We start from the raw sequence: 18,718 nt of genomic DNA, 5'->3' as shown, positions 1-18,718 counted from the left end.
TACATCTGTTTGTTATATGAATACTGCTGTGAAAGTGTTTCACATATTACTTTAATCAGAAACTCGCATGAGTGATTTGACTTTGACTGCAGATGCATTCTCATTTCAGTGCCGGAAATAACTACACTGGGTGATGGGCATGCTTTTGTTTAACCTTTTTAACATCACAGAATGGACCCTTAACCTGCTTTCAAGTCACAGAAATTCAATTTGCACATTCACAATTCGTCAACAAAAGAACTCTCCTTCTTAACAGTAATCCTCGTCCTAACCCTGGCCTGACCTTAAAACAGTTTTACACACACTGGAAGACCATTGGATTTGGATGGATCTGCAACCTGTATTCTGCTGGGGGAACAAGTGCCACCTTGTGGTCAAATTCAGGAGAAAAGTGGTTTCCAACTCAAGAGTTTCCCGTTTCCTAATGCTATGAGCTGCTCTTCACCTGTGCGAATTAATTCCTTCGCCACAGCTTTAACTCTGTGGGATCTGAGAATCAAGTTTCATCCCCAGTAATCTTAATACTGCAAAGAGACATCATACATGTTTAAGTTTTGGGGGCTGAAATAAAATCACCACTCGCAGAATGGATCATTATAATTTATTAAGTACAATTACTTTCTGCCACACATCACCCAGGTCGCGGATGTACTTCAACGGTTTATAAAGTGGGTCCACTCCTATATGTAAGGCTTTTTGGGATGAAATGCGCTGTAGAAATGGAAAGAATTATTAATCCGTATTATCGATTTTCACTTTGGTTGTCCTAATTAGTTGGGATTTCTTGTAAAGTCCAAATCCAGATAAGGCTGGAAGCAAACAATGGAGTAGGAACATGTTTGCCCATTCATTTCCCCACTTTTGAGAGCGGATCTGAAGTCACGCCGAGAGCGTGCTGTTTGATCCACCCAGGCACCCGTAGTTGTGTGAGCCTTGTGCTGTAAGGTGGCAAGATGGCGTCGGAGCCGAACAAGACAGAAATCTTAACCATCTTTAAAAGACTTAGGTCTATTCCAACGAACAAGGTAAAGGAAATACCCTTTTTGGAGTCGATAGTGTTGGATAGATATTTTTAGTTAGACGGTTTCCTCTGGAGCGCGGCCGTTTTACAGTCTTTTTCACAGGCTCAGTAAGCCTGTAGGACGGTCGGCCGCATCAGGGAGTATTGGACCTACATGCTAATGCCGGCAAAGGCCACGTCCTCGTATACAGTATGTACACGGTGGAAGAAAGATTTTATGTTTACATTCCCTCTTTGTGTCCGAACGTCATTTAGCCACGCTTTAAAACGATGCCACCGTTTTTTTTTTTATCACGGGGTTGATTGCTTTACTTGTAGCGTCGGGTTTGGATTTCGAGTTGAAATGTATCGGTTTTTGGTGCCTTCTTGCTTTGTTGAATTACGTAAGCTGAGTGAACCGCGATCCCAAGTTCAGCGGCACTAAAACAGCGAGTTCAGGCCATGGACATGAGCTGTACCTAGGTGAGACCAAACATAATCATTTGTACTGGATTCCTGTTTACATGCCGAAGAGCCACTGTAGAACAGGGGTCTCCAGCCCCATCCTGGTCAGCCTGACATCGGTAAAAGTTCGCCAGTCAAAGTCAATTTATAAAGACCTGGGACCTCTTTCCCTGTGACCAGTTCAGATGGTTACTGGTTAAACCACTGCATATCATTTATGGACAATTTGGTACCGAATTTGTGAGTCCTCATCGACTACCAAGTACCACAGTTTTTGTAATTATTTGCTTGATTCATCAATATCTTAGGGTTTTTTTCAGAACCTCCTGGTATCCGAATACTGGAATCCTAGACCACATGACGTATGTAACTTTTGAAAGTGGTGCAGAATTTAGGTTCTTTATTATTTCAATACATGCCTTTATACAAATCTACTTATACGAAACATTCGCAGGTTGCATTTATAAAGTAATTAAGTTATGCAGTGCACTGATTAATACCAATAAAGCTAATATTAAAACACTATATTTCAGTAGACTAATATAAGACACTAAATAAGATTTAACAGATGAACAACAAGATATGATTAGGCAAAACGTGAATGTGGTTGTTGGGATAATTGTCTCTGAATACAGTGCTGATGAATAGCAGCTATCAGAGTAGATGATGATATATGGGAATCCTGGCGGTAGCTTGAAAAGCTGAGTTTTGAGAAGACATTGAAGGATGATAAAGGGGTGGTTTTATTTAAATAGCCACTCATTCAAGATCTGTCTTACGTGTGGCGCTTGTTTTACAAAATGCCTGCAATGGATTAAAAGACCTGTTATTTTTGTGTCCTGGCTTACTGTTGAAGAACGGTAATTAGTGTATATTTTATTACATGAACACCTGTAAAGATACGACTCTTGTGGCAATGTGCTGTGTATATGCTTTAGATAATTAAATGCATTAGACGAGTATTAAGAAAGTATACTGTTTAATATACTGCTTCAAACCTGTTGTTTAAAAAAAGTGAACACTAAACCTGTTTGTCCTCCATAGTGAAGAACCCTGAATAAAATGTTTATTTTTATAATCATTTTCAGGCTTGTTTTGACTGTGCAGCAAAAAACCCAAGCTGGGCTAGTATACCATATGGAGTCTTCCTGTGTATTGATTGCTCAGGGATTCACCGGTCTCTAGGAGTGCATCTTAGCTTTATCAGGTATGCATTAGCGTGACACTGCATGCACTTTGCTTTTGAGAACTGGCCTCTTCTGTTCTTGTAAAAAAATGTGGTGCACTTTGTTTGACCAAGCAGTATTGCTGCACCAATGTTCCAGAAGCATGTTTTTTAGGTTCTTCTTGGTCTTGACGCAGTTCCTAACACGTGTGCTACAGTGCTTACCAGCTTGCTCACCCTTGATGCGTTGTTTTCCTTCATAGATCTACAGAACTTGATTCCAATTGGAACTGGTTTCAGCTGAGATGTATGCAGGTTGGGGGTAATGCCAATGCAGTAAGTGCACTAGTTGCATCTCTTTTGCAGTCTTACTCACCTTATTGATGAGTTCTCCTATTCCCCTGCTCTCATTTTTTCTCTGTGTCCAGATATTACAACAGCTTTGGCAAAAGTCAGGCAGTCTACCTTTCAAATAATTCTTGTAATGTTGAAAAGCCATGGTTCATTTTTTAAAACCCCCGTTTTCTCTGTCTTGGTTTCTTTCTCAAGACGGCTTTCTTCCGGCAACATGGGTGCACAACCAGTGATACAAATGCCAAATACAACAGTAGAGCTGCCCAGATGTACAGAGAGAAGATAAGACAGTTAGCAAATGCAGCCCTCTCTAAGTATGGAACCGATGTAAGTATAGTGTGGAAGTATTGAACAGGGCACTAATATGGCACCCTCCAAGAAATGCAGCACATTAAATACTTTATTTGAAATTGGTTTTTGTGCAATCTTATACGGGAATAAGGCATTCATTCTATGAAATGTAAAAGAGTTTTGATGGTAAAAAAAATGGTTTTGTTTGCTTCCAGGGTAATAAAATGCTTGAAATGATTAAAAATGAAAATAATCTGAGTTTTTGTTACTTTTTGAATTCCTCATTAAACATCTTAAGTTTGTGTTTAGCTCTGGATTGATGGTCATGGAGGTGCCCAGGCTCATACACCAGAAAAAAAAGATTCTGACTTCTTTGCAGAACACACTCAGGTATTTGTAAATTTTTTTTTAGTAACTTAAGTGTATTTAAGAATATGCTTTCTATGCTGTCCTCAGTTCAATGTGGGTTTATAAGGTGTGCAAATACAGCTGTAAAAACTCAATTCTGAAATATTTGTAGGCCAATGGAGAATGGGATCAGTGTAGTCTGTGCTGCACATTTTAATGGAGTGTGAAAACATTATTATTACTTCATGCAATTTCTGATGATCTGTTTTATTTACCTGCACACTTTAGCCTGCAAACAGCTGGGATATGGCCTCCCTATCGGATGAGAATGGTGCAGTTCCACAGGCTCCACAGGCTGTGGAAGAGTCTCCCAAACTACAAGAAAACATTAAAAACCGTGAGTTTTGCTATTGTTATGTATTCTTTTCATGAGCATCTTTACAAAATACTGTTTATTTTTTCTGTTTTGGGTGTTTTTAATGCAAGTTTCCAACTCCTCTATTTATTCTTAGAACCAGAGGAAGGACCGAGCATTGAGGGTCTCAGCACATCTCCCAAAGCTAACATGGGTGAGTTTTCACCATAAGGTGCTTTTCTGTGTATCTGATCATTATTATCTTCCCTTCAAATTACTGCAGCACGTGCAGTGGTTCATGGTGCTGCTGTTGTCAAGCAGGAATCCGTCTATACGGATTCAGAGTATATCTGAACTCTGCAAGGCTTCCATTTTTCAAGGAAGCGATTCCAGTTAACGGGAATGCGAGGCAGGAATGCTGTATCTCACTTACTTCTCCAGCAGCGCCAAGTAATGTTAAGTGTCGTACCTTCCTTTAATGTTTGTTTATTTTGTCATGTAGAGGATTCGATGCGCTTGGCATCTGACGAACCTCAGTCTTCTACAGGTGATTGAAAGTGTGATGCTACTTTCTGCCGGAATCTGGCTGCAGACTGGGCATGACTCTACCTGGTTGCTTCCTCACTCTCGGACATGCTTGCTTTACTTCCACACTTGCACTAATATGTTAGTTTTTCACATTATATATCTATATTGCATTGTAATGGGATTACTGTCCTGCCGTATGCCTGTTTCAGGTAACCCTTTTTAACTAACTTTTAAGAAGCAGGCTCTGCAACTAGACTTTTAAATTCAGTCTGTCGTGGATGGTAAGAACGTTTTGAGATTTACTAAAGCATACTCCCGGTACTGTGCGGTTTATGTAACTGATTGTTTATTTTTTCAGGACACAAATACAATTTATGATAATAAATCAATTGACAGAAGAAGGCTAAAAGGCTGTTTTACAGTAGAGACCTTTCTAAATGTTGTGGTTATTTCATCGTTCATTAAAATTCAGTCGACTCCAAAGATGTGATGCCTAAGGCAGTTATTTGGCATTGTTAAAGAAGGGGTTCCTACATGAAGTGGAGAACAGTATGTGTTGATTATTTACATCTTGCTTTACTGGTGCATGAAGCATACTTTTTCTTAGTTTAAATAAATGCTGCAACGTTAAAACAAAATCTTTTCTGTTTTATATTTCTCAGTGTTGTGGACTTAGTTATGAATGGAAAAATTCTAAGTATGAATTTAAAGGAAAACCTGTACCCATGATCTGTGTGAATTGATGAGCCATAATTGAGAGAAACCTTATGATGCCACGTTTCAGAGCATATCTTTCACTTGCTGTTTTCTCACTTCCTATAGAAGTGAAGCCCTCTCTTATTGGAAAGAAAAAGCCTGCAGCTACGAAAAAAGGGGTAAGTGTTTATTTTATCCCACCATTGTTCTACGGTTCGCGTCATGATCTTTGACTATCATCAAGAATCCAGCTGAACAAAGGTTGCTGAGATGATTTGTACAACGGCCACTGAGTTGTTTCTGCACATAGAGGTAACGCATTCACTAAAGGAAAAGTAATGTTATTTTTTATCTCATGATACACCTAGCGGTAGACTCGGTAGGGGAAGATTTATTATTTTACCTTTTTTTCCTCTGATTTCCAGCTTGGTGCTAAAAAGGGGCTGGGTGCCCAGAAGGTGAGCAGCCAGAGCTTCAGTGAGATTGAGAGGCAGGCCCAGGTGGCAGAAAAAATGAGAGAACAGCAAGCCAGTGAAGCTAAGAAACAAGCCGAGGAGTCCATGTAAGCCATTATTCCAGACGCTCAGACTGAAACCACCTCTATTAAAATGCCACTCTCAGCATTTGGCGAGCAAATGTAATTATCTGCAGTATCCACATATTAACGACGAGGTGATGTAAAACACATTTAAGGCTAAGCTTGTTTTATATTAAAAGTAAAGCATGATTACAAAGGCTTCATCTTGGGATAAATGAAAGATTAAGATATTGTGTTACATTTCTTGACATTAGCCTCTCATTGGAATCGTAGCCACTCTCCTCACCAGCTGAGGCTTACCGTTGGATTGTAATTGTGGTGGACGTTGCCCAAGAAGTACAGATGCACAGAACTAAAGAAAGGAGATAAATTAATTGCTGCTTTCGTTTGTATAGCAGTGAATTATGAGAATCATGTCTTGCTTGTTTTTACACTTTGTGAAGTTTTAAAACAAAAAAGCTTAGCCTCAATCCTGCATTCTAAATCTGGTGTGGGCAACAAACTGTTAGTGTCACTAGTCACTGGTTCAGATTGATTTTTCTTTTTCCTGTGTTGGCAGTGTAACCTCTATGCGTTTAGCATACCAGGAACTACAGATTGACAGGAAAACTGAGGATAAAAAACTGCAAAATCTTGAAGGGAAGAAGAGAGAACAGGCAGAGAGACTTGGGATGGGATTTGGAAGCAGAAGGTGAGTACGAATGTTAAAAACACAGCTTAGTGATATGGGTGCATGAGAAACTTGCTAAATGTGGTTTGTTTGTAAAGACTAAAGCAAAACGTCTTTGCGGTCTTATGTGGGCATATAAAATGGATCTTTTATGTAATGAATATGCAATTATAAAGACTCATCTGATTTTCTTTTCTTTTTATAGTGCGGTTTCTCATTCAGTATTATCGGAAATGCAAGTGATTGAACAAGAGACTCCAGTTGCGGCAAAGTCCTCTCGCTCAAAGCTGGATATGTTTGACGAACCCGGATTTACATCTGGACCCCCAAAGTAAGAAAGGGGAAACCCTTTATGAGAAGTCATTTTTGTTGGGTGAATAGGCTCAATAAATGGCAGATATTCAGATTGCCATCAGAACTGCTATTACAACAGGAAATGAGAGTAGGTGGTAGGTGTAGATGTGGGCTTTGTTGGGAAATGAAAGGGACACACCCAGGATTTTGCCTGATTCCTCCACTCCTCCTCAGGTACAAAGATAACCCCTTCTCAACAGGGGATAGCTTTGGCTCACGATGGGACTCTGATGGGGGATCATCTTTCTCCTCTTGGGGCCTGGAGAAGGAGGAGCCGAAGGACTCTGAAGTCACGATCTCCAGTATTCAGCCGACGGGAGACCGGTAAGAACAGTATCTTTCATCTGTTTCCTGACGTATGAACTTAAAACCCCTGTTTCAACTATTTGGGTGTGCGTTTTGGGGATTTTTCTCCCGTAGTTTTTTCTTTTTATTCAGGGCTTGATGCCATGCGTGAAGTTCAATTTGAATATTGGTTATTAAGTGCAACAGAATGGACTGCTGTTAATTCCGACCATCAGTTCATGGCTCGGTTCTCAAGAAGGATCGTGACGGAAAGGATTTCTGATATTTCTGACTCTCGGACTGTATGCACAGGCTCCCGAGCAGACGGAAGCCGGACAGCAACGTCACGGTCGTGGAATCGAGCGAGGCTCGTCAGAAGTTCGCCAACGCTAAGGCCATTTCGTCCGACATGTTCTTTGGGAGAGAAAGTGATGCAGAGGTAAATGTCAATGAAAGTGCTTTACTTGAGTGAGGCTTAAAAACCACTAAAAACTAAATAGTAAAATAAAATTTCACAAAATCATGCCAGGATCACAGGATGTATATATAAAGTCCTTGTCTTCCATTCTTCTCTACCAGGAGTTGCGCTGTTGTCTGAAACTGTCCGTATGAGCTGTTGCAAATATGGTGTGCAGACGGTTGAAACTGATTATGCATGTTGTATCATATTGTGTATAGTGTTTTGGAATGGGATATGAGGGAGTTTTTACACATTTACATCGAAACACTTGTTCAAATAAACCTCTACTTTGTGAAAGGGAGGACAGTGTTCTCTAAAATTACATAAATAATAACATAACTAGCATAAATAACATAAATAGCATCAGTTTGACTAGCTTTTCCATCTGATTACTTCTGTTCATCTATACATTGTCATCCTAATATTTTCCTGGTGTAACAGAAACCTAGTGTGGAAGATTTGCTGTGACTGTTCGGTGTTATAATTTTCTGTAAAGGTTTGACTGTTTTCTGTGCTGTCTGTTCCTTGTGTTGGGTTGGTATTAGAAGTAAGTTGAAATGAATGATTGTTGTGATCTTACAGTACGAAGCTAAGACCCGTTTGGAGAGACTTCAAGGCAGTACTTCCATAAGCTCTGCAGATCTCTTTGGGGACGGCACTGATCACTCCTCTGCTGGTTAGTTTTGTTTTTTTATGACCCATCAAAGACATTTTAAAAGGCTTTGTTCTGTGTTCATGTTGGTAAATGTCTGTGTGTCTGGTTGTAAACGTGTATATATATTTTAAAATGTTTTCCAGGGGGTTCAACTTTTGAAAGTGTGCTTCCATCTGGCCCTGATATTGCCCAGTTCAAACAAGGTGTGAAGACAGTAGCTGGGAAGATGGCAGTGCTGGCCAATGGGGTGATGAACACAATTCAGGTAAATCATCATCATCATGACGTATGGATTTAGTTCGTTTTGTATTGAAAGTGGAGTTTATTGTGCATCTAACAATGTCGTATATTTTAACTTCTGCTCTAGAGAGTGTGTGGGTACTGGATGACTGCATGTGCATTTATCTGTTTTTTTATTCCGTTGTGCTGAACATATAAAAAAGCATGCCGAATAAGGAAGTAGTTCCTGTGTTTAAAAAAGTGTTTTTATTTGTTGTTAGGATCGCTATGGCTCATACTGAACATGAAGATGGAGAAATTGAGAATACCAAGCAAAAAACAGAAATACTGTTAATGTCCGCCTTTTTTCTTAATTGTGTTTGTGTTAAAAATGATGAGTGGGAGAGAAAAAGCATGACTGTGATCAGGAGAAACCTAGAGTTTTCCTATTTGTCTGCCTACCCGTAATTTTATAGAGTACAAAATATATTGAAAAAGTATTTTTTTTCTTTTGAAAACATTTCAGTTTTATTTTCCGAAAAAGCACTGGTAGATGTAGATACTTATTTTACAGACTTGACAGCATAACAGTTTACTGATGCCCTGGTGCATACTTCTCTTTGTTTTTTTTCTATATGATATGGTAAGCATTTCAAAAAGCATAGTGGATTTCGAATACTTGTTCATATTTATTTCCCAGACTGTTCCATTCTCTTCTCTTATTTATATACTCATTTTTCAAACTTTTATTTTTTAGACATACAATAATCTATAGCTCCAAACTAATGAAATGTACCTGCTTCATGAACAGAATCGGGACAGAGAATTAGTCATTTGTAATGTTACGCAAATGTAATGTAATTACAAACCAAATGTAATGGTTAAGCAAATCCATTTATTTGAATCTACGCTTTTCAGGTTTCATTTTTTTCATAAATGCACACCCTGACTGGGAATTTTGTTGGGACAGTTATTCTGCGTTTCACCAGAGCTGTATTGTGAATTTTTGAAATTATCTAGTTAAAAAAAGATTTAAAAGGTATGACTGGGGATTTTATCCTGTCACTTAAAAGTCTTTATTGTAGCCTGATCTTCAAAAGTCATTGAAAAATAGAGTAGTGTATCACAAACACTAACAAATTGGCTGTGCTTATCTCAAATTTAGTCTGTTTCATTGAAAAGGTGTTTTTTTTAAAAAAGCATTATTTTTTAACTTTTTAATCTTGGTGCAATATGTTTACCATCAACTAATTTTTCAATTAACATTAAATGCCTGAGCTTTTTTTAAATTGTATAGTTTATTTGATGAAACTTATATTTTATTCCTTCATTGCAGTAAGTGTATTTCCTAAAACAGTCACACCATTATTTATTGGCTCATTCAACATTGTTACAAACAGTACAAGAATCTCTGGCAAAGAATTTTATTTTTCCCTGAATATTTGCAGTTAAAAAGTTCCTTCAATTGTACGTTTTGGATTACTCCTCTGAGTCATGGCATATTGATACAAATGTATTGACGTTACCTATATATTAACTGCCAAAGATGTAATAGGCGTGTTTTGAAAAACAACTGCAGTTTACCCATTTGCTGTTATTTTGTACTCTTGGTTCCACATCACCCAGATTCTGCTTTTCTTGTGACATGTAATTTCGCCTCATTACGTAACACAGTATCGATTCGGTTGATGTAAACCTTGATCATCACAAATTCTGTCTGCAGTCTTGTCTTTCAGGTATAAGTTTAATGAGAATAATTGATTATGTAAAGCCTCCTTGTTATCCTGTTGTTACACTTATCCAGTGTTACACTGGTGCAAAAAAAGTATTTGGACCTATTCAGTGGTTTTTACTCTGCAAAGAATTATCAACTGCAGGCAGGGCTTTGCCACGGCAAACTACAAGTGACCAGTAGCAAATTAAATTTGGTTGGCTTGACTCAGGCAAGTGACAGTATTGCTACAAGGCCTGTAACTTGGAACAGGTGTTAACTGCATCAGACAAAAAATGTGTTGTATTATAAACAATGGCAGTGCGGCACAGGCTGCATCTGTTTTGTTGTTTTTACAATTGAAATTAGACCGCTCAGTTATTCTCTGATTGTTACAGCAAAGGCTGGATCTACTTTTAACTAGTCACTTAAGTGGATACTTACAGGATACATTTATTTCATATTTAATATAGTGGGTTGTTAGTATCACGTTAGTTTTAGAAAACGTGATGAAGACAGAGTACTTGACTAGTTTACCTGACGTACAGGGATTTATGAAGTTATAAGTGAATGTATGACTGCTTTACTTGTTGGTGTATTTCTTGTGGGGAGGAAAATCACATACTATATGAGTAAATTAGTACTTAAAATCTCAGTTTCAGCACCCTCATAAACCCTGAAGTCGTATCTTCAAATTGCTACAAAACATTGAATCAGTCGGCTATTAAGGTTCTACCCTCACCTTGCCCACAAACGGTTCTGATTGAACAATTCTGTTATTCGCAGAGTATTAAGCCAAGGAGAACAATTGGTTCATTTTCAACTGTTTTGATTCTTTTATGGACTTTGTTGTGAAAACGCCCATCCTGGGAATAGGTGTCCGTGCTCTACCCACTTCCTGTCCGTGCAATTACTGCCCTGCCTGTCTTCACCCAATGTGGAAACGTGCTCATAACCCCTCTCGCCACCAAGAAGTACAAGTATTTATTGTAGGTAACTTAAGAACAGAAGAATTTGTGTCAATAAAGATCAGAAATCCTGCTCCACTTTGGTGTGTTTATTTCCTTTTAAGTTGTACAGCAAGGCAGTTTTTAGTTCAGGAGTGGTAACAAGCTGCATATCATAAGCAATGAGAATCCAGTGTTCAAAGAAGAAATAAAAGCTTGACTTAGAAAGCCTCTTATACCCTGAGAAATTTAATAGATACAGATACTCTTCGTTGCAGATTATTTGTCCATTTAAAACATGTTATATATTGTATCCACAATACTCAATGAAAATTTAAAAACTTAAGTACTATTGCATTTGCATTCACTTCCCTAAATGCAGGTGCACAAAGTTGCATCTGACAAGTCCTCTATGCAATACTAGTGGTTCACATGATTTCAAAATAATTGCACCTCTCCATATGAGGTACCTCAGGGAGGTAGTGAATTTCAACCAATGAACACAAAGGAACCTTCAAAACAACTAGGGATGGAAGTTGTAAAATGGCACGGATAGGGAGGAAGATAAAAAAATATTTAATAATGAATATCACTTCCCTTTACATTCCAAAGGAGAATTTTAGTATTTACACATTATACAAAATCAGTTTGGCTGGTATGTTTCCACAGTATGTTCAAAACAGACCATCTTGTGCTAAAATGCAAAAAAAAAAAAAGTTTTATCAAGTTGGTTTACTGTATGCTGCATGAAAATTAAGGAGTCTTGACCACTTTCAGAAGAAGATCCAAATAAATCAGTTGATCCACGCATAGGAATAGAACCCATTGTTCTCCCAGAACTGGCAGCGTTTCGAAGAAGGACTCTCGGCCACTGAGAAGCTGTTTGCAAGCAGTGCCGTGTGCGAAGGATATGCTGGCCATTCACTCGGCATCTCTCCTGCAATGAAGAGTCAGGGCAAAGCGTTTGAGTCAATAATAATGGCCGGTTTTACACATTACAGTACTGGGAAATTAAAATACCATTTTGCATGCCTGACATCATTTTGCTCACTTCTGTCGAAAGGAATACACCTCTTCAGCTTCTTTTTCACCTGCCCCGATTCACCGATTTCATGGGGCCATCCACTACGTTCATGATCGGTAGTACCTTTTACAGAAGCATGCCTGGCATTTGTGTCGCTCTGAAACTTACCCGTTTTTGCAAAATGAATGAAATAGTTCTGCATGGTCTTCTCGAAGTCTCTGTCAGCGCTGCTGGTCTCTCCCTGGGTGTACCTCAGATTGCCGAAGAAGGCGTAGGCGTCGAGACTATGATACGCAAAGCGGCTGGGAAAACGGAAAACGCTGGAGATTTGAACTTCCTTGGAAGGTGTGTAAGTCACCAAATAGCGATACACTGGGCTCTTCAAAGCATCTGGAAGAGAAGGATGTATGTCTGGATTCAAGGTTCTATCACAGTTCTCAGCAATGATCACTTTCTAATAATAATAAAATAGAAGTGGCTTCTCAAAGCACTTGACCGAAAAAAAGACGGTACATAGTGGGAGAAGGCAGCAGAATTTATCAGGGTGATGGTTTGGAACACAGAAGGAAAGCAAAGACTCAGAAAGGCAGTCTCCGAACCAGTTAAATAAAAGCTCTTCTCAAAAAAGGTTTTCAGTCTATATTTGAAAGAGCTCAGGGAGGGTGACTCTGAGATCCATAGGGATAAATTCCAGAGCTTTGGGACTTTTCAGAAGGCCCTGTCATCTATAGCGTAGATGGGCTTGATGGACGGACAGGAAGTGAGGAGTAGGACTCAACAGTAAATCAATCTAGCAGGAAACAAGCTACATCTGAATGAATTTGCTGACAAATCTGTTATGTAGATTTATTCTTTATTCTGTGAAGCGGTATTAAGGCATAGCAAATGTAGTGTTCCAGAATATATTATGTTTTATTCATCACCTCCATATCTATTTAAATCAGGAATAAAAGTAAAATATTATTTTGCACACGTTCAGTTTTAAGTTTTTGAAAAATCATGTTTTAAGTGTATTATAAAAAATGTGTGAAATTCACATGATGGATATGATCCTGAACTATAAGATACCAAGAGGTTTCAAGAGTCAAGAAAATAAGACGGAGCCCTTACTTGCAGCCCTCTTGGCGAGATCGTTATTGGGACAAGTGACTCGCGCATCGGACACCATGCTTGTGTAGAGTCTTTCGGGACATCGCTCGGTGGTGGGACACTTCCCAGTTTTTGGGTACAAAGTCAATGCCTCCTCAGCGATGGCCTCCCCAAAGGGCTTTAGTTTTTCTGTCAGAATAAAATCTGTCCTTACAGCTGCATTTGGTTTTTACACAAACATTTCACATTTAATTACATTTTCTGAAGTACACACTCCAAAGCCCAATTCCACTGACATGAAGAGCCCTTTTCCTCGTGTACTAGGTTTAACATCGTCAAACAATAAAATGTCTGGGAAAAAAAACTATGAAAATTAATCTTTCAGCTCATTGAGTTTATTGTACCAGCAGTCTGTGGCTATTACTTAATTATTAAATGAAGCAGAAACATGTCTTCACTGGTCCACCTTGCAGAGGTGTCTGTGTGTGGGTGTGGTCTTAGTCTCCGTCATGCATCCTGCTTCTTAATCTCCCCTCAGTCACTCCAGCCCACCCAGTGATATAACATAAGGGGCAGTCCTCCAGTGGACTGGTATCCCTCAAGGGGGTCTTCCATACTCTGTGTGCACCTGACACCCTGTAAACCAGAACCAGCCCTGACCCACTGCGTTATCTGTACATTTCTGTCAGTGTGCAGGAGTAAATGTTCCTCAACTACTGACAACAGTACTGGTTCAGTTTTTCATTATTACTCAGTAATTTCCAGAAACACCTTATATCACCGTATTAGGGTTTCATTTTGTATTAGTGTCACTAGATCATTCTGCTAGTCTTTTCTCTATAAAACACTGTCAAATGATTTCAGTTCAGCTTTGAATGGAAGTGAAACTGGTTTAACCATTAACAGTATTTTCTCTAACTGTGTAGTAACTGATTAAATATGTATACCTACTGCTTACATCTACTACTAGCTACTGTCTTTTGATAATGAACAGCCCTCATGAAAAAATGCCATTTGAACAGGAGGAATGTTTACCTGTCACAGTCCACTGATAATCCTCCCAGGTCCATGATGTGATGTTTGAATAACTTGGCCTGCGAAGGAGTTAACAAAAGTAGTTATTCTAGAGTTAACTTTGCGCCTCAAAAATAAGATTAGAAAAATATGAAAGAAGTTTTCAGCTTCTAAAACACTGTCAGCTTCTATCATAAATTACTATATTATTCCACAGCAACTGTTCAAACCCACAAATGCTAAGCTAAGACTGACTCAGGCTAATAATAAGGAAGAGTATGAATTAGTCTAAAACTGTGGAATTTGGTACACACTTGAGATCTTGTACCATCGATAACTTTTTTTTTCTCAAAACCAGTTTTTACACTCGGAAATAAAAACATGTAACTGACAGTTACGAAAGGCAAGAGATCTGTAAAGCAGTACTCTAAATCAGCTTCTTGCTCCGTTGTGCCGATGACGAAAGGAACGTCATTGTAGCCAGTTTTCTTCTCCCACATTTGGAAAGGAGGCTCGGGCAGAACATAACCATCTACTACTGCCACCGCGCCATCAAAACGACCCTTCTGTGGCAAATCAGTAACGTCATCTGCGGCCCAATAAGGGTACTCCTTCCAGGGTATGGCCTGCATCAGCAAAGGAAACGCAACTTCTACTCACAGTTACAGCATAAGGGCAATTACACTTACTGTATAAGTCCCTAAGTAAATGCCACCAGTAATGCACTTGATGAGCAAATCTACAGGTTGCAAAAGGGCATCCGAGAATTTATAAGTACAAAAGCCCCATGCAAGGCCTTAACTGATGAGAGAAAAGTAGACATTTTTACTGAATTTATGTAGAGACATGCGTAGCAGCTATCTGGCATGAAAGCATGCAGGAACAGTAGAGTTGTCCATACAATAAACAATGAGCTAGATTGAAGCAGGATCTTACATCATGCCACTATGAATGTATGGACTTCCTAAAACTAAAATTACACATGGGGGAAAAGCAGAATCAACAGCATTAAGAACTGCACCTTGAGTATTTTCTCTGTGGGAAGCGATCGCAGGCATTTGATGTCCTGACACCCGGTTTTTCTCAGAAAGATCAGGTTGTCTCTCTCAGCCTCCTCCACTGATTTGTTGTAAATGTAAGAGCCACTCATGTCAATGGCTCTGTGAAAAAGACCATTTGCCAGAGGTGACATCATCAACGTCCAAACCGAAGTGCCGCCTGTTAAAATTGATTCAGCTGTTAACTACAGTGCAGCTCAGGAATACCCTTCTTTCTCTCTTTTGTAATAAAAGAAAGTGAAACTCATCCAGTCCTTGAACAGGTTCATTCCTGTTTGACTATCTTAAGGTTACATCTAAAACAACCAATGAATCACATCATATCCTAAAAAGTATATAAACAGATCTGAGATGTTTATAGGAATAAACGCCCAGCCATTAAAACAAATCTGTACGTGCCTGAGCTTTGTCCAAATATGGTTACTTTTTCTGGGTCACCTCCGAAGACATGAATATTCCTCTGAACCCACTGCAGTGCTGCAATTTGGTCCATGAAACCATAGTTACCTTAAATTAAAACAAAGAGAACTTTCTGTGAGTTACAAATCTACAAATACCACTTATCAAAGTGCTTTGCTTTATTAGAATGGTAAACTTAAGCTAACAGAATGAAGTCATAAAACCACCAAAAAATGAAGATAAACACAGATTATGAAATGAAGATAAAAAATGAAATGAAGATAAACACAGATTATTTTCATATTCTAAAAAAGGAGGTATTCACTATAATTAATCTATTCTGAGAAGCATAAAACAATCTTTCAGAGTCTGAAAGAAACAAAACAAAGGTTGTGTTTCCAAGCGCATGTTTAGGCTGAGTGATCTGTGATCCAAATTCAAGCAAAACTGCACTGATTTCTGTTTTATGAGGTCAAGGTTAATTGATCTTTTTTTAACAGATCAGATTGTTAGGCTGTTTCATCAGTCCACTAATTCTTCCAGCTTACATGAATGATTCGCCATCAGTTTTTTTCACCTAGAATATTCATTGCAATCTTATTAGTAAATACATCTCTCTGATATTTTCTCTACATTCCCTGTGGACACTGTGGACTTGAGTTTAACTCAAACCGCCCCTGTATAAAACAAATACTTAAGAGAGAAAAATGAATCATCCCCCCACAGACAACAAGACAGAGGAACCCTTGGGGACTCACCAGACGTGTTGGTTGGAGAACCTTGTCTGAGGAGCTCAAGAGCGAGAAACCCAAAGGCATTGAGGCGGTAGTTGAGACTGACAAACACGACGCCATACTGCGTAGCCAACTCCTCTGAGGGCCTGTAGCCCACCTCTGAGCCACTCAATGTGTGGAGATACCCCCCGTGAATCCAGAACATCACAGGAAGCTTGGCGTCTCTGACGAGTGTGGGCGTCCAAACGTTTAAATACAGACAGTCCTCGCTGCCCGTCACCGCACCTTTGTCATCCATGGGCTGCACCTGGACACAAACATCCCGGAACCGTGTGGCGTCATACACGCCTTCCCAGCAGGAACCGGACTTCTTCAGGTCAGCAGGAGGCCGCCACCTCTGCGCCCCGACTGGGGGGGCTGCATAGGGGATCCCCTTGAACGCGAAACCCGCTTTACCGCGATGGCCGCGCACCGCGCCGCACTCCGTGCGCACCTGCGCGGCGGTATAACGCGGGGTTTCCGCCAGGTAGGCCAGGTACCCCGCGGCAAGCAGCAGCGCCAAGACCCCACAGGAGATCATGAAGATCTGCTTGCGGGACAGTACCAGGAAGGGGCTCACATAGTGGCGTCTGCAGTACCTTTCTCTTTCCTCGCCGTCAGGCTGCACCAGGTAACGGTACTGGGTTTCTTCCCCCGCTTCATAGTAATCATCAGCCATCTTAATTCTGGGAAAATAAAACGTGGGGAAAAAATCTGTTATCTAAAGAAAACGCATCATTAAGGTTATGCAATTAAGGCTAAAAACTTAAATTTGGCTACTTTGCAGTTATTAAATATTAACTGGGTTTCATTTTTACAGGTTAGAAGTACATAGTGAAATGTACGGGAGCAGGAATAAAACTGGAACTGATCTGCTGATACAGATTATGTATGAAGAAGTAGTAGTTTTAACCATTTTAATTTGGTTTTTAAAACCGGCTTATGTAAAGAGGTTACGTTTGCTCTCGTTTTCCTTACTCTGAAAAACGAAACGACGCCTGGTGCTGAAGCTTCACCCACGTAAACAGCATGCCTTCTATTTTTTTTTCAAATGTTAGAAATTATTGAGGTCAAAGATATGCAGTTACCAATAACTTAAGGCCACCAAACATTTCATCTTTGTAAAGTTGACGAAAATGTCTGTTAACGTAATTTGTAAGACAGCGCTTAGTACGCACGTATTTGTTTTGTACCAAGTGTTTAATTTCTGCGTCACTAATCGCTGTCCGACTTTTAAATTAAAACTTGTAAAATAATACAGCTTTTCTTCTCATTTTTAATTTAATGAAGAACGCGTGACATTTAAATGCTTTAGCTACAGTACTATATAATAAATCATATTAAGGTATTCAAAGTTGTGTCTGGAAGAAAAGTTAAGACGGCAGTCATGACGGACTGGAGCCGCACTATAATTAAATCAAGCACACGTCCACGTTTAAATTTAAAATTTAAGGATTGTAAATAACACAGTACTGTTCTTCGGAATGTTGTCTCAGGCGTGGTAGTGGTTACTTATAGATGCGACGTTTAAATAGTGATACTCACCATACCGTGTACAGAGCCTATAATGTAAACAAGCACCAGTAAGAAATACTTATTCTTTTCCTGTATTCATGCGTCCCTTTTTAGTAAAATATGGCTGCCTCATCTTCTCCTGTTTTTCCCACTACATACTGTACAAGCATGTGCGCAGTCAATTTATTCACTCAATATCTAGTGCCACAAAAACTCGAAAATATATAGCATTTTACGCACATTGTTATTATTTTAACCTTCTGTGTTTTCACTGATACAACCTAGTTTTTCGCTGGAGGAAGTTGAGCTCCATGAAGGACATAAGCAAATCCAATAGGCTTATCATTATAGTGCACCCAATAAAACACTGCATGCATCAAAATTCACAGCTCGCACACACCCTTGTTTTTAACAAATCGAGCGCTCCTGCTTTTCTTTTCCACTATCTAACGTGATAGAAGGTTTTCATATAAGTGCTGTTTTTTTCCTATTCGGGTACCTACTTTTAAGGTCACTTCGTTGTCAGAAAATCCGTATTGTTTTGCAGCTTTTTTTTTCCAGTTTCCCCTCAGGGTCCTGCGCTTCCTTGCTCATAGTGAGCTGCAGCTCATCTGCATAACTAGGAGCTCACCGTGTACGTTAGATCGGACATGACACAATTGATGCTTAAGACATACTTAAATACAGTTGCAGGTAACAACTGTTCAGAAATTCTTCAAGTACCCAGTGCTAAAATTAAGCAAAGAAGAAATGCTACTTACTACTTACTAGGTCACCCTCCTTTAAAGATGTAGAAAAAGATTAA

General features: G+C 39.3%; 2 protein-coding genes across 4 annotated transcripts; one reads left to right on the top strand and one right to left on the bottom strand.

Annotated features, from left to right (window-relative positions):
- Positions 1–918: 918 nt before the first annotated feature.
- Positions 919–11,140, top strand: arfgap2 (ARF GTPase activating protein 2). 2 transcript variants are annotated; one of them, XM_088935015.1, is made up of 17 exons: positions 919–1,025; positions 2,554–2,672; positions 2,894–2,966; positions 3,180–3,311; positions 3,585–3,665; positions 3,912–4,020; positions 4,136–4,192; positions 4,481–4,525; positions 5,329–5,381; positions 5,628–5,764; positions 6,300–6,431; positions 6,616–6,741; positions 6,939–7,088; positions 7,362–7,488; positions 8,092–8,185; positions 8,308–8,429; positions 8,665–11,140. In XM_088935015.1, the coding sequence occupies exons 1-17, from the start codon at positions 954–956 to the stop codon at positions 8,683–8,685; spliced, it is 1,650 nt and encodes a 549-aa protein (XP_088791141.1). In that variant the 5' UTR covers positions 919–953; the 3' UTR covers positions 8,686–11,140. The 2 variants fall into 2 exon arrangements, with proteins under 2 accessions (XP_088791141.1, XP_088791142.1); XM_088935016.1 differs by lacking the exon at positions 4,481–4,525.
- Positions 11,137–18,530, bottom strand: LOC148819587 (uncharacterized). 2 transcript variants are annotated; one of them, XM_088935014.1, is made up of 9 exons: positions 18,417–18,530; positions 16,384–17,084; positions 15,626–15,733; positions 15,190–15,386; positions 14,595–14,794; positions 14,190–14,248; positions 13,176–13,343; positions 12,234–12,455; positions 11,137–11,978 (listed from the first exon to the last, which is right to left on the bottom strand). In XM_088935014.1, exons 2-9 carry the CDS (start codon positions 17,075–17,077, stop codon positions 11,836–11,838), a joined length of 1,791 nt encoding a protein of 596 aa, XP_088791140.1. In that variant the 5' UTR covers positions 17,078–17,084; positions 18,417–18,530; the 3' UTR covers positions 11,137–11,835. The 2 variants fall into 2 exon arrangements, with proteins under 2 accessions (XP_088791140.1, XP_088791139.1); XM_088935013.1 differs by lacking the exon at positions 18,417–18,530 and adding an exon at positions 17,944–18,319.
- Positions 18,531–18,718: the final 188 nt, after the last annotated feature.

Source organism: Atractosteus spatula, chromosome 16, assembly GCF_055471065.1.
Source record: "Atractosteus spatula isolate fAtrSpa1 chromosome 16, fAtrSpa1.hap1, whole genome shotgun sequence".
In the NCBI taxonomy this organism is placed as follows: Eukaryota; Metazoa; Chordata; class Actinopteri; order Semionotiformes; family Lepisosteidae; genus Atractosteus; species Atractosteus spatula.
This window is presented reverse-complemented; position numbering and strand designations above follow the sequence as displayed.

Coding starts and splice junctions, on each gene's coding strand:
- arfgap2 (XM_088935015.1), top strand. CDS start 954: ATGGCGTCGGAGCCGAACAAGACAGAAATCTTAACCATCTTTAAAAGA. Junction 5,382..5,627: donor CTGCAGCTACGAAAAAAGGG/GTAAGTGTTTAT, acceptor TCTGATTTCCAG/CTTGGTGCTAAAAAGGGGCT. Junction 7,089..7,361: donor ATTCAGCCGACGGGAGACCG/GTAAGAACAGTA, acceptor CTGTATGCACAG/GCTCCCGAGCAGACGGAAGC.
- LOC148819587 (XM_088935014.1), bottom strand. CDS start 17,077: ATGGCTGATGATTACTATGAAGCGGGGGAAGAAACCCAGTACCGTTAC. Junction 15,387..15,625: donor CATATTTGGACAAAGCTCAG/GCACGTACAGAT, acceptor CAATTTTAACAG/GCGGCACTTCGGTTTGGACG. Junction 13,344..14,189: donor TTATCAGTGGACTGTGACAG/GTAAACATTCCT, acceptor TTATTCTGACAG/AAAAACTAAAGCCCTTTGGG.